This window comes from Coturnix japonica, chromosome 4, assembly GCF_001577835.2.
Source record: "Coturnix japonica isolate 7356 chromosome 4, Coturnix japonica 2.1, whole genome shotgun sequence".
NCBI lineage: Eukaryota > Metazoa > Chordata > Aves > Galliformes > Phasianidae > Coturnix > Coturnix japonica.
In genome coordinates, this window is record NC_029519.1 from 14,391,575 (window position 1) to 14,406,605 (window position 15,031).

At 39.1% G+C, this 15,031-nt stretch overlaps 1 protein-coding gene across 1 annotated transcript in view; it reads left to right on the forward strand.

The window, feature by feature from the left end:
• TENM1 (teneurin transmembrane protein 1) overlaps positions 1-15,031 on the forward strand; it is a 292,567-nt gene that overhangs the window by 173,662 nt on the left and 103,874 nt on the right. The window contains 5 exon segments of the mRNA XM_015860820.2: positions 1,685-1,884; positions 3,448-3,658; positions 6,937-7,038; positions 7,716-7,910; positions 12,045-12,245. Coding sequence (XP_015716306.1) covers positions 1,685-1,884; positions 3,448-3,658; positions 6,937-7,038; positions 7,716-7,910; positions 12,045-12,245 — 909 coding nt within the window.

Consider the following 15,031-nt stretch of genomic DNA (forward strand, 5'->3'; position numbering starts at 1 on the left):
CTGGAGTACTGGAAATGGGGAAAAAGGTTTTTAAATTTACATCAGCCAAATGGGATTTAATGTACAGGCTGGAGTGGGAGGGACCCGCTTTCTTTGCCCAGCTACACTAGGCATTTAAATATCTTCTCCAAACTCAACATACAAGACTTTTTTCACTGAGGAAGCTGAAAAATAAATAAATTAGTTAATTAATAAAAATTAAAATAAAAAAATCTCACCTTGAACATTGCTAAAGCAGGGATCTGGAATTTTTTAGTTTGTTAATTAAGTAACAGGTATATTTTTAGAGTGTTAGGAAACACTTTCTGTGCTCCAAAAATTCATGCTTTTATATAGTAAGGTGTTAAAAGTCAGCTTCTTGTTCTTTCTGTGCTTTTGTTTCCAGTGACACAAAGCAGTCATAAACTGGAAGATCCAGTACCCTGAGGATTGCTCCTGCCTTGTAAATTAAATCTCTATTCATTAAGAATGCTAAGTACTTCCTACATGAGTTAAATCCGGTGAAAGATCCCACCGAGGATCTTTGTTATTAATATGTTTAGGAAAAATCTGGCCCCAGCTTCACTACTGCTGTTTTCATTTCCAAGGACAATTTATACCATTTCATGTACATTATGTTGCATTCTGTATTTCTGTGCATTATTGGAAAAAGTGAAGCTCCAGTCACATTGATTACTTCTCTTTATCCTTCACTGTGATGTTGGAATGAAATGACACAGAAATAGATATGGCTGCTGAATTTTATCACTCATTTCATTCTCCATTGTAGCATGCTGTCCTTTTTTTTTCTACTTGAGAGAAAGTTTATGATTGAGCTTTAGATTTTTTGCAAAACTTGCAGTGGAGTGAGCTCAGATGTTAGCAGGACTGATGTTGCTTGCAGCATGTGAGGATACTAATCACAGACAGGCACTAAAATAGACAAAGATGATGATACACACCAGCAGAGCAAGCCAGCTTTGTTTTAGTTTGGCAATGGCTTCTTTACACATTCCATTTCCCTTTCTATTTCAGCTCTCTCATACCCATATGTGAAGTTACATACTGTAGATGTCTGCAGATTTATTGTTAGGCTTTACAAAACAGTGCCAGTTTTCCCTTCAGATTGCCTATCCCCGTCCTTATGCCCCTGCTATGCTTTTGTGCAGAAAGTCCAAGCAAAAACAGATGTTCCTTATTTCTCTAGGACTAAATTATCACTGCCGTAATGCAATTGTTAGGAATTGTGCTTAACAGAAATCCAGGCTTGGGCTCTGACCTAGCAGTTTGATGGCTTTTCTGTTCACTGGTGTCCATTTGTGCAGCTTATGCAATGCCTACCCGGCAGTAGCTGGAGCGCCGTGCCAGAGGAAGCTGTCCCGCTGCGTGCTCTCCATGCTCTGTCAAATGGGCTCTGTTTGCACAGCTGATAGACAGACGTAAAGGCCATGGTTCCTGCAGCAGCACCGGTACCTTTTTGTAGTCAGTAAAGCGTTCCAAGATTTCCAGGGTAAAAACATGCTGTGACACCCATCGTGGTAAATGCTGCACCTGAGTATATCTCTGCTTTTCCTCTAGCTGAATGGAAAACACAATGATTTCAGAGAAATGTCCTCAGCGTAGACGTTATTTGTTATATCTGATGTAGTATCTTCACTCCTTATGAATATGTAACTGATTGGTTTCTTTGTTTCTGGAAAATCAGTGTTTCAGAAAGGACGGGCCATAGACACAGGAGAAGTTGAGATTGGATCACAAGTTATGCAAACAATCCCACCCGGCTTATTCTGGCGCTTTCAGATCACCATCCATCACCCTGTGTACCTGAAATTTAACATTTCACTGGCAAAGGATTCTCTGCTGGGAATTTATGGTAGAAGAAACATTCCACCTACTCACACTCAGGTAATTATTAGTAATGTTATCATGCATTACAGTTTCAAAGAGCAATGGTTGCTGGTGTTCTCAGTGTGCTTACAAAGCAGGGAGGAAGGAAGGAACTAACCGTAACCACACAAAGCATTATGCTCATCCCATTCTTCTACTGAGGTCTAGCTGAACCCTCAAAACATACCCACCCACCCAAATGGAGAGGCAGTGTTATATCAGCAAGGTCGGCAATTCTGTCCACTGCCATATGACTGTGGGAGTCTGGACAGGCACAGAGTATAGATGCAGCACCTTCTCTTAGGGTAGTGGCATGAAATACCAGTTCATTTGAAAATGCTTTAGTCTTTCTAGGTATTCATCAAAAAAAAACCAAATGACAGTCAGAGTAAATAGGGGGAAGAAAAAATGCTGCTTATAATTCTAGTTTCTGATAACAAATATTGTTGTTAAGCATTTTCTACTGGGGATTTGCAGGAGAAAGGCTATCTCAGCAAAAAGAAAGTGCAGTATTGCTGGTTACATTCAACTGGTTTTTTTTTCCTTAATGCATTTGGCATATTAAGATCTCATTTCAGTGGGTGATAATAGTCTTTTCTGCTGTCTGATAGCAGGATTACACCATATGTGATAAACTTAGGTGCAGAATCATGGAAAGATTGTTTGGAAATGACAGAACAAGGAGCAATAGGCAAAATCTGGAACACAGAAAGTTCCACAAGAACGTGAGAAAGAATTTCATTACTGTGAAGGTGACTGGAATGGGATGCCTGGAGAGGTGGTGGAGTCTCCTTCTGAGATATCCCAACTGCCTGGATGCTTTTCTGTGCCCCCTGCTGTAGAGAGCTGCTTTAGCAGGGCTGAATGGACTGAGGGATCATCAGAGATCCCTACCAAGTCTTGCAGTTCTGTGGTTCTGAGGAGATCATCTAGTCTAACCTTGAAAATGATGTACAGGAGGTTCAGCCTTAGAAATGAGAGATTTTAGTTGTCATTGGCTTTAACTGAAGGTGGGCCTTCAGTTGAGCTGAACTTGAACTTTACTGAAAATCGATTGTTGAAATCAATTCAATTAAGTATTATTTCCATGTCACAAAATAGTCAATTATTGGCACGAATTAAATTAATTAAAAATAAAAAGTAGAAATAGCTTTTGATATTTATATTGAGGAAGAGATATTTAAAAAATTGGTATAGAAGAATAGCACATTTTATCTGTTTTTCACATTTGAGATGAATCACTGCATGGCCTAAGCATTATAACTTAGGAATTTTGGAACTATTCCCATGAAAGAGATGTAATGTTGAAGTTACTTTGCCACATTTACTGCAGCAAGTCTGAGTTTTCTCTGCCATAGCAGACAGCAAGCTTTGGTGCCAAATTTCTGACCTACCATAATACTTTGTATCTGAAATGAAGAACTGATGCTAAACAGACCAGGTTATGCAACTGCTGAACACTTAGTTAACCAGGCCATTCCTCTCGAGATTTCAGCTGCTTGTTGCTGTTTGAATGAGACATGGAGAGCAGATTCCATAAAAATTTACTGGGTGGTTAATTGTTGCTCATTATTATTTCAGTTTGATTTTGTAAAATTGATGGACGGAAAGCAGTTAATTAAGCAAGAACCAAAAAACTCAGAGGAGCCTCAGCAAGCTCCCAGGAATCTGATCTTAACTTCACTACAAGAGACGGGATTCATCGAATACATGGATCAAGGTGCTTGGCATATGGCATTTTACAATGATGGAAAGAAAGTTGAGCAGGTGTTTGTGCTGACCACAGCAATTGGTAAGAACAATTACAGTAAAACTGCTACCATGATTACTGCATTGGAAAGCTGCATTTGAAAATAGATTGTTTGTCCCAGCTTCTCTTAAATATTCTCTTTAAAATGTTTTATTTCAGCTCTGTTTAATTAACCTCAGTGGAGTAACTTCATATTTATGCTGATATTAGGCAAATAGAAACATTTGTGTATTAAAGATGGGTGTTAAATTAATGATGTGTGAAGTTGTCATGTGCTTTAAAACTTTATGTGATAGCTTAAGTAGCTGAGTAATTTCTGGTGTTATCTTGCTCGAAGCAGAAAGAGAATATGTTTGCCCTATCTATTTACACAGGAACCATAAATCCTACAGAAATTATCCGTGCCTTATTCTTTCATGTTTTCAGTATTTTAATCAGATAGAAAATCAAAAAGGATGCTTTTGTGGATTTGATTGCTGCTGCTTGATGAATATTTGCTGTCACTTCATACAATCGTTCAACTGCGCCATTTTCTTTGGAACTCAAAGGCAAATAGAGGAGATGCTGTGCTGGTGGGATATGAAATCCCTGTTGCCTCCTTAATAAATAGACAAGTCGACAAATGTTTGCAACTCTAGGTGTTGTTGCAGAGTGGTGTTCACACATAGGGTTTGTTTGGGATTTCATCTCAGGTGAAGTGTTGTATTTATGAGTGCCTTGGTTTGCTGCAAGACTTTAACCACTTTGCCCTTTAGTTAACCTGTTCTGCCATATGTTTAGCAAGATGTCTTTACTAGTAATGGACATGCCATCTGCTCTTCAGAAGAATTGGATGCTATTTTTACTTGATGGTAAACACCTTGTGGAGCAGGACAGTATGATTCAAATACCAAGACTGATGAAGGACTTATAGAAAAATTATTTTAAAACTGAGATAGAAATGCAATGATTATTTTATGTTTAAAAGTTCATATTTGCTTTGTGGAGAAGCTTGAATCTGTTACAGGTGGGAGCAATGCCATTGTTCAGTGTTATGTGAGAAAATAATTCTCAAGCAATTTATGAAGCTTTCTCACAGATGCTCTATGAGGAGCATAAAACCTGGCCAAACTCCAGTCCAGATCAGAATCCAAATGTCTGCCCCCTTGTTTATTTCTACTGTAGCACAGCAGTGTTTATAAGTGTTTATACAGGGAAGTCTAAATAGTATTTCATCATTAAGTAGCATATCACCACCACCAAAAAAANAAAAAAAAAAAAAAAAAGAAAAGAAAAAGATGCAGTTGAATATTGCAATTCATTTCCCATTAAATTTGGTGAGGAAGAAAGTGCTTATCCCTACTCTGGACAGTAGGCAGAAAAGGCTGGATTTTATTTAGGGGAACAGTGAGGGCCATAGGGTGGACAGGAGTCCACTAACCTGAGAAATGGCTGTGAGAAGAAATTGGGTAGGAAGGACTGGGGGGAAAATGAGGCTTCATGCTGCAAGAATCTACTGCTGATAGATTTGAAAATACTGCTAGCTATTGTGGTTTCACAGCCTGTATATCTTCTTATTATATTTTTCTTTGTACAGTGGTTCTTGGTTGTTGCGTTGGGTTTTGTTGGTTTTTTTTTTTGGGGGGGGGGGGATGGGGAGAAGTGGAGGGTGGAGAAGAGGGAGCCACAAAAAAAAATCTAATCATCTTCTGATCCTTGAGCTGTGCTCCTTACCATGGACACTGGGGAGTGTCTGGGGAGGTAGAGTCATATTTTACCACTCTACCAACAAAGGAATTAACCAGGACCGCAGTATGAAATGGTCAGTACAGGGTGAGAGCTGGCACGCATCTCTGCTGTATGTCACTGCTGGCTGGCTGCGTGAGATACTCTTGGCCTCCTCTTGAGCATCCATTAGAAAGTCTTTTCAGTTGCTGGATGTCAGTTTTGTACAACATTGATTTTGCTGACACGTTAGCTAAAGCTCTGATCTGAGTTCTCCTCGGAGAGGAGTGGGACGGAGTGTAATTTGCTTGCAAAATCTGTCATGCCTCCAGTACTTCCATAGACTGAATAAAGGCCAGCCCAAACTGGACGTTGTGTCCCAGGGAATTAACTGTTCAAACAGCCAAATCTTGATTTCAGTTCAGTGTGGGGATCCTTCACATATAATTCTAGGGATCCTGTCTTCTCAATAGGCAAGTATACACACAGAGTGGGAGCGGAGTTGATAATGAACAGTAATGTGTAAAAATTAATGAGCTTTATACCTCCAAAAAAACTTGTTTCTGAACAAAATAAAATAAAATAAAATAAAAAAGGGAAAAAAAAAAAAAAGAAAAAAGCTGATTTCTTGACCTTGAAACAGATATCATGTCTAGGTTGTGCATATCTGATGTGTGGTTACATATCAAATGCCTGTTTTTTGGTATAAAGTGATAGCCTGAAAGGAAATGAATGTTTTTCAGTATCAGTGCAAGATTTCAAGAGGAACCAATTCTTGTCTGCCCAAGTGTCCATAAATAAGCTAAAAATAAACTTACTTCAGTTATCCATATTAGTGGTAGCATATGCTTATTACCCATCTTGGGAACATCTTAGCCTTACCTTTGTTTCACATTTTTCACATAAAATGCATCTAAATCATTGACTCCACTAAAATCCTGTAGAAAATACATGTGTAGATTAAGGACAGCTAATAAATTGTACAGACATAAGCCTGCCCCAAGACGTGTCAGGTTAAGTGGTTTCCTATCCAAAGCTCTATGATGAAGCATGCAGTAGTTTAAGATTAGACCTAAAGGTGGATTTTTTCTTCAAATCTTGTTGTTAGGTCTATAAAGGCCTTGAGTTTTATCGTTTTATGAAAGATGCTTTTTCATCTTCTATAGAAGTGAAAACCAGGCCTTCCCCCAAAGAATGCAATTCACATGCTGCAAATGAGCACCATGGTAGATGATACACCCTATAGACAAGTTTCCAACAAATTACTTCAACAATGAAAGAAAGTGTTTAAGGTGAACATTTCTCCACAAATACTTTGGTTCTTGCAGTGCTTTTAATGGTGGTAAATTTTACATGAACACTTACTTTAAAAGCTTTCTGGTGTAATATGAATGATGCACTTATTATCTCAAAGCTGTCAAGACAAAATCTAATATTTGCAAGCTGCTTGAACAGAAATTTTGTTTTATTCTTCCTGTGAATGGAAATGGGCTTTTTACTGCTTCCTCTCCTATTTGTATGTTGAGATGTGTCCCGCAGAGTGGGGTGAAGATGCCATGCTTTTCAAATTCAACTAATTTGTGTTTTCTTTTGCACATGACAATCTGAATAAATAGAAGTCCTGGATGACTGCTCTACTAATTGCAATGGGAATGGAGAATGTATCTCGGGGCACTGCCACTGTTTCCCAGGATTCCTTGGTCCTGATTGTGCAAAAGGTAATCTCATATCAGCTAACCTGCAATGCGGGACAGGGATCATGATTATGGAGTGTGACAGCTGAGCTTACAAACATTCAAAGCCATTAAGTGAGATTCGATTCCTTTTTTCAGACAGACGGCAAATGCACCACAAGCACTGGCATAGAACGTTTTTTGTGATCTCATGTTTTTCCTGTGTATCCTCAAATTCTGAATTGACTTTATGGTTTAAGAGATTGATAGGGTCAGAAATTGATAATGGATTGTAAAACTTAGCTTCCACATCACTGGTTTACATGTAGATCAGCAATGGCTCAAAACTTTGGTAGTGAGAGATTTGCTTGGAAGAAAGAATGAGGCAGTGTCTTGCTTCACAGGGAACAAATATTAGTGTTATAGAAAATAATAAGCAGGCTTCACCATGCAAAATCTCTACAAAAGTCCCACCAAGGGGAGGGATTTTTATCTTCCAAGATGTCCCATTTTCACTAAAAGTTAAGGTATTTAGTGGAGCAGGCTAAGGGTACTAGGTTGCCTGGGTTGCTGCTGCACTGCTTCATTGTTACATTTCTCAAATCAAGGGAAGGATTGGGAGAGCTGGAGTGGATAAGCAGTTTTACAGAATGATAAAGGCAATAAATGTTAATCTATGTAAGAATGTAAATATATTAAAAAGGTCAATCTGCCTTCTACAGATTCCTGCCCGGTGCTCTGTAGTGGAAATGGAGAATATGAGAAAGGTCACTGTGTGTGTCGAAATGGGTGGAAAGGACCAGAGTGTGATGTTCCTGAAGAACAGTGTATTGACCCGACCTGCTTTGGCCATGGCACCTGTATCATGGGAGTCTGCATCTGCGTCCCTGGATACAAAGGAGAGATCTGTGAGGAAGGTTTGTGAAGTTTCCCTCTCTATAGTTAGGGAGTTTCATTTTAGTCTTTAATCTCCAAAGCTGTTCTAAGGTAGTTAAAACTCACATAGATGTGAGAGACTTACTGTAAGGTAATGCCTCTTTTCTCAAAAGCACCTTTAAAGTCTCAGGGAGAGGAATGTGAGATAGAAAATTTTCAAAGATGAAGGTGTTCAGGTCTCAGTGGCAGCCAGTGGGGGTTAATAACACAATTTCCAAGAATCACATTTTTATTCTAAAAGATTAGAAGTGTTTAACATTGTCTAATAAGAATACCTAGTAAGTGGGACATGAACAGTCCTCTGAAATGCAATCCAGGATTAATTCTCAGGTGGTTTCACTTCCCTCCCTCCTCCAAATCCTAATAGCAGGAACCAGGCAGATCTTGCCTTTCAGCAAGAAGGGGCTTCTCAGTCCTGTAAGGAAAATGTCACAGCACAGATTTCATTTCTGAGAGAAAACAGTGAGACCATCCCGGTATGTTTGTCTCTGCTTTTCTTCTTTCAAGACCCTGTGTAAGGGAAACTGTTGATCACAACCTGAACCTCTGATTAACCACCTGATGAGTCCGCTGTGGGTGCACAGGTGAAGGTGTGCTCCTGGAAGGGGGTGGAGCTTGACTCCACCTCTCCTAGATCCCGTTTAAGGGCTGACTACCACTAAGGCAGGATCTCTTTCTGGAGCTTGTTCTTTTGTGGAGTTTCTGTGGTGAGCCTCAATATTGGCAAGCATCCATCTTGACTGAAAACCACAGCACTAGTGAGTCTTTTCTTAGATGCCCTCTGGCTATCCATTTACTCTGTAATTACAACTATACACTTGTATTATTCCAACTATATGCTCTGACTATTTTTTTTTTTTTTTTTTTTTTCTTGCATGAAGGGCTCTCATAGTGTGAAAGAACCTGAAGGATCCATAGCAATCATTTTCTATTTATTCTTTTTTTTTTTTTTCTTTTTCTTTTTTTTTTTTTTTTTCTTTTTTTTTTTTTTTTTTTTTTTTTTTTGTTGGGGGGGAACAAAATCTGAGAGGGATAAAGCAGTCAGAAAATGAGCTAAACCAAATAGGCTCTGGTGTTTCTCCAAAGTAATCAGCAGATCATAATCATCTTTTCCCTTTCTTCATTCTTTTGCATCTTGAGATGGGAAGTGGTTCAGTTTAGCGGAGCATGCTGTGTAATTCTGTTGTTATATGTCTTTTTTACTGTGAGCCTCTATTCAGGGTACTAAACTGGCATCCTTTAAAGCTTGGCTAATAAAAAGTGGGAAATTACGAGAAGAAGTAATTGTACTTCAGCTGCTTGTAGTACCGATGTGTCTCTGCTCTCATCTACAGAAACAGTTGTTATTTGGCTGCTGGCATTTCTGAGATAGCTCATCAGCTATGACTTTCTTCCCCTGTGCATAGCCTCGGAAAGCAGAGCTGTTCTTCATGCTTGCCCTGATTTGATGATTTTTCAGTAGTACCCTTAGCCTGAAGCTAGTGCCAGTATACTTTGTGCTTCGTGTTATATAGATTTTAGGTAATTCTTTTGAGTAGCGCACACAGAGGAAGCTCTTATGTGGCCTGAATTCTCTAATCAGAAAAATGTCCAGGATGGATTTGATGGATTTGACATACCTGATATGGTTTTTAAAGGGAGGATCCACAGAATGTTTCTGACATTCTCTGTTGTTGGTAGTTTTGGAAATGGAGAAAAACAAAAGAGCTCAGATGAGGAAACACAAGTAATGCACAAATGTACTCGCTGAGGCCATGATGCTGAATAAGCCTGAAGCTGATGAGAGACTTTTGCAGCTACTTGGCTTGTTGTACAAAATGGTTGAAAAAAATAATTGAGATAAATGTACTTGACAGTTATTGAAAACAAGAGCTTAAGAATCTTGTTTGGGTTTTTTTAATAATTATAAAATAAAAGTGGAATCATGTAGAAGGAGGGTAGATAAAACTATATGGCTGAGTGCAGCAGATTGTTATTGTAATAGTGTGTGTGTGACATGACCATTCCATTTACTGTACTGTGCTGCATAACTGGCACAATAATGGAGGAACTCTGTCAGGGACTGAAGTTACGATATTGGATGTAAAACGAGTTTAATAATGAAGTTGCATTGTTACTGCAACAGACAGTAGCAGGTATTCAGTCTAGGGAACACTGGTGGCTCTATGTACTCACAGCTATGGTCAGTCTTTGATTTTGTCTGGTCAGATTATTATTACTAAAAGAAGTAATGTTTTTTAACCTGCTTATGGAGGCTTTCAGTTTCAAAAGATCAGCAAAATCTAGAGCTGTCTTTCAGGATAAGAGAGAATTGCCAAGTATTTTTGCGCTGTGCTTAGTAAGGTGTGTGAGGGTTGCTCCAAAAGTAGTGCCTCCTATTTTATGATGCTGGAGATGGATGTTGGTGGTGCGGTAGTAGAGACTAAACTGTTCCACTGATATTCCGTTATGCTGAGCAACAGATGGTAGCAGAGGGGCAGTCTGATAGGTTGGCATCTGACATGGAAGTGAAGATGAAGCAAAGGGATATCACTGAATTCCTCCCTGAAGAAAGAATGGCACCTATTGGCATTCATCAATACGTGCCAAATATTTCTGGAGACCGAACGGTGGATGTGAGCACAGTAAAGGCTGGGTGGTATGTTTCAGCACTGGTGACAGTGGCATGTCACCACTGGTGTAGATTGTTACAAGTGCAGCATTCAGGCTTCTGTTCATCACTGGTGAGAATGCATAGCTAATGGATGTGACTGTGTTGGAAAAGAGTGTTTTGTAGTTGAGAATTTGCTCTATCAAATAGTGCCATTGTGCTCTTTGTTGTAGTTTCCATGGTAGTAAATAGGAGGCATTACTTACAGAGCAACCTAGGTACTTTGTCCAGAAATACTGATTTCTCTTTTTCAGAATTACATTGCACTGTGCAAAAGACTGGAAGGCTAAAAAAGGATACAAAATAAACACTGATCTAAGATCTTGAACTGGTGGCACAGCAGCACAAAAATATAAAGCATTGCTTCCTAATTTGTAGGTCAAAAGATGCTGTAAACTGGATGCTCTGAATCTCAAAGACAAGCATTTGGTCTTCTACTGAAACAGAGATAATCTCTTCATTTTTGTAGTACAAAATACTGTTTGTTAGGTGTACTATTTAACTATTAAAACTGCATTTGGGCTAGTACTTGAAAAATGCATACAAGAACTTCCAAAGTGCCTTTTTTAACAACGTTGATCTGAAAGACGATCTAACATGAATACACTAATTGTTTTGCATGCTCAAACACCCCACACATTTCTCTCTAGCTCTGTAGTCTCATTGTGGCCTCCAGAGACGGCAGGCTGTGTTCTGCTTCATGTCTATCTTGTTAAAGAAATGCTGGATCTTGATGAAAGAATATGCTGATTATGTGGGACTAACCAGCTGATTTAAATTCTTCTACAGAGCTCCTGAATTTTTCACTAAGAATAGTTTAATCCAAATTGAGAACAAATTTAGCTCTTTGTCTGTTTGCAAATCGTTCATCAATATGTTACGACTTTTATGAATCTGTTCATTATCTTCAATTGCCCAGCACATACTTTTTATGAGACCATGAGATTTCTTCACAGTGTGTGTTCAGATATTCACAATTTAGAGCTAGTGGATGACCTTTTTTTGTGTGTGTGTGTACCAGATTCCCAGCTGTAGAGAGCAATATCCTTAGGAGCATGAAATGATAAATCTGTCTTTTCCCAAATGTAAATAAAACACAGAACGCAAATACCAGAATGAAAACACAATGCACAATTGTAAAAATAGCTTTTAATTGCTCCAGTTCCTTCCCATCTCTGCTGCTGAAATTCGTACTTCCTTGACGTAGATCAACAGATGAGCATTTTAAAAATAAAGCAATATCTGTGATGAGTGGAATCATGTTCTCTGTGAATCTACGCACTTGACTTTTTTCCTGTTTTTAGCATAGGCTGTTTTTCCATGTGTATTAGTTACCATCATTCCAGTCAACATACCGGCAAGAAAATCGCCTAGTTAATCTCAATGTCTGATGCTGTATGTCTCCGGGAAACCACCATAAAAGTGTATGTTTAGGGCTCTAAACTGTGTATTCTCTGCTTTCCAGAGGACTGTCTGGATCCGATGTGCTCCAGTCACGGCGTGTGTGTTCAAGGGGAGTGCCACTGCTCTGCAGGCTGGGGCGGTGTGAACTGCGAGACATCACTGCCGATCTGCCAGGAGCAGTGCTCAGGGCATGGGACCTTCCTTCTGGACGTGGGGCTCTGCAGCTGTGAGCCGCAGTGGACGGGTTCAGACTGCTCTACAGGTTTGCTGATTGTCCTTTTACAATTAAGTCAGTTAAAAGCTCACGCTTCCTGCTTGGCTTGTGAAAGAAAGTAGTTTCTATTGCTGTGTTAGTGTTCCTTTGGAAAAATAAGACAGAGGTGAGCCAGGGGTGCTGTGAGGTCGCATGCCAGTTTCTTGGTAAATATACCAATTGGTTTTGCACCTACAAAGATAAAAATACCTTCTTCTTTGCAGCAAGGATGCTGACTGCCTGACAGTGAGAATGGTAAGCTCGCAAGAGTACAAGTGGCTCCCAGATTGGAATGGAGTTAAGTTGGACTGAGTTGTTCAGTGCTTATCAGATTTGTGCAATGAGGGAATATATATAATTCAGAGGGAGACTGGGAGATATCGTGGTGTAAATCCAGTGACTCACAAGTAGGAAATTGCTGTCAAAAAATATTTAAACAAAAGTGGTCATCTGTTCTCTCAAGCTAAAATAGAAACTCTTTTCTTTCTAGGAAGACTATCAGAGTTTAATCCTGCTGAATTTGATTAAGAGTTGAAATGGGTTTTTTATGTGCTTTGTACATTTACATTTCGTTTTCTTGAATTGAGAGCACTCAGGATATTTTACTCTGTAATGGAGCATATCATTACTAAAGTAGGTACTACCATTTTTTTTTTCCTCTGGAGCTCACAAAACTAGATTCTCAGATGATGAGTAATGCATCCTAGTACAGAATAGATCTAAGTGACAGATTTGCTGAATACTGTGGAATACAACCAGTGGTCCAAGTCACCAATTCTTCTTTGAAATCGTCATTCAGAACAACACGTGGAACAGTTAAAATTTCATTTATTTAAAGTTCGTGATTATAACCTCTGAGACTCCATGATAACTTTTTCAGCAACAGAATATCAAAGTGTTGATAATTTTGAGAGTTTGTTACACAGACCCCACATTCATTTCACACTCCAAAATTAGCCCATGTGGTTTCTGTTAGATAGGGCACCTGCTCTGATAAGAATTGATTTTCTTTTTTTACTGGCTTTCAACTTCCATTTTTCTCATGTCTTTTTATCATGTGCTAAAATAAGACTTCCATTGTTTAAGCGAATAATTAGGAAAGGTGCCAGTAATTTATTAGTGTATTTATTTTTCCTCAAAAAGTATGCAAACTAATTCTGTTCTAGCATGAAGTTACTGTAGCTTGAAAAGAGATTTTAAACTCCAGTGGTTCCATTGTGTCAGCTACATGGGGCAATTAGATATTAAGGGAACAAAAAGCTAATGAATAACTGCAGTGAGGAAGCTTTTGTCTTGTGTGCTAGGGTCATGTTCTCATGTTTTTCTCACCTTCAAAGCTACTTTGTTGAATTTCTGGTAGGGAAGTGACTTTTTTTTCCTTACCTTCATACACCAGTTGGGAAAATTCCTCTCTGTGTCCCTGCTGTCCACTACATTATCAAGGTAGGGTGCTTTCCTGATCATCAACAAGCATGTTGATACCTCTGTATCTAGTCTGTTAATTTCCTCACATACTTTTAGCTTATTCCTGGTTCATTCATCCCATGGCAGCACATAGCAGTTCCTAGGTCTGGCATATTCATGCAAGATTCGCGGTGCCTGGTCTATATGAGTTGGGAATCCCCTGCAGAGCACAGAGTCCTGCACCTCCAGAGGCAGCCCTGGGGTGCTCTGAGCATCAGTCTAGCACTGTGACAGCCCTCAGCCAGTTCAAACAGAGTTGTCAGCCAATCACAGCACATGATTCAGAAGACTTCCTGCCCTGTCTCTGCTATGCAGTAGGCTGTCATTTAAGAGGTAGGGAGGAATGGCAACATGTCTTTGCTCAGAGCTGCAGGTGTATCCCCTCCTGGCCCACTTCACCTTCCCAGGTGCCCTTACACAAGGAGTATAAAGATTTGGAAAATGATAGATGGCCAAACAGTTATGTTGACTGTCATATTCGTCTGCATTAGAGGTGTCACTGATAGTGTTATAAGTCTAGTAGTGTGTCAGTATAGTCAAATTTCTACCTAATGTCTGTGATTCCTTGATGTTAATGAGTCATTTCACATTGAGGCAAATAGGCAGTGTGTTTCAGAAATAAAAAATCAAACTTGTGAATGCTGACTACTCATTGGCAGGCAGAAAGGAAACTTGTAAACTGAAGGTACAACATCAACAAACTGGAGAGAAAACTTCATTCTCAGATGTATAATGTGGAGCCTTGAGATTAAGGGGTAGAACATCAAAACAGATGGCAGAGTTGTTAAGGGGGCAGATCCTTAGCTAGCATCAACTGGCATAACTGCAGTGATGCCACTGTGCAATGCCAGTGTATTCCAGGCGACAGTCTAGCCCCATGTCATTAACTTATTGTGGCAAGATGTAAAATAAGAAATTATAGACTGAAATCTGTGACAGAGCTGATGCCTATGACATTCTATCCTGTATTCATTTCTCTAGACTTTGTTCAGCCAAAGTAGGCCAGTTTTCATCCTCCTTACTCCAGGACATTTGTCATACTTCCACTGAATCCATTTATACCACTGAAGCAACCTAATTATGATTGGGAAAAGAATACTGGCAGTTCTTAGTCACAAAAACATTCATCCTAAAATGATTATATGTAGATGGTATATATTTAGCATATCTATTTTTGGTTAAGCTCTCTAGCAAGATTGGTGGTAATTTTACAAAGGGTAAAAATAGATCAGCAGCCTCTTTCCTCAGTATCTTGCAAAGCATAAAACCCCTTTAAAACTGAAGTGCTTTGAAAAATGTAGAATGTTGTAATTGTTGAAAATTGATATGTG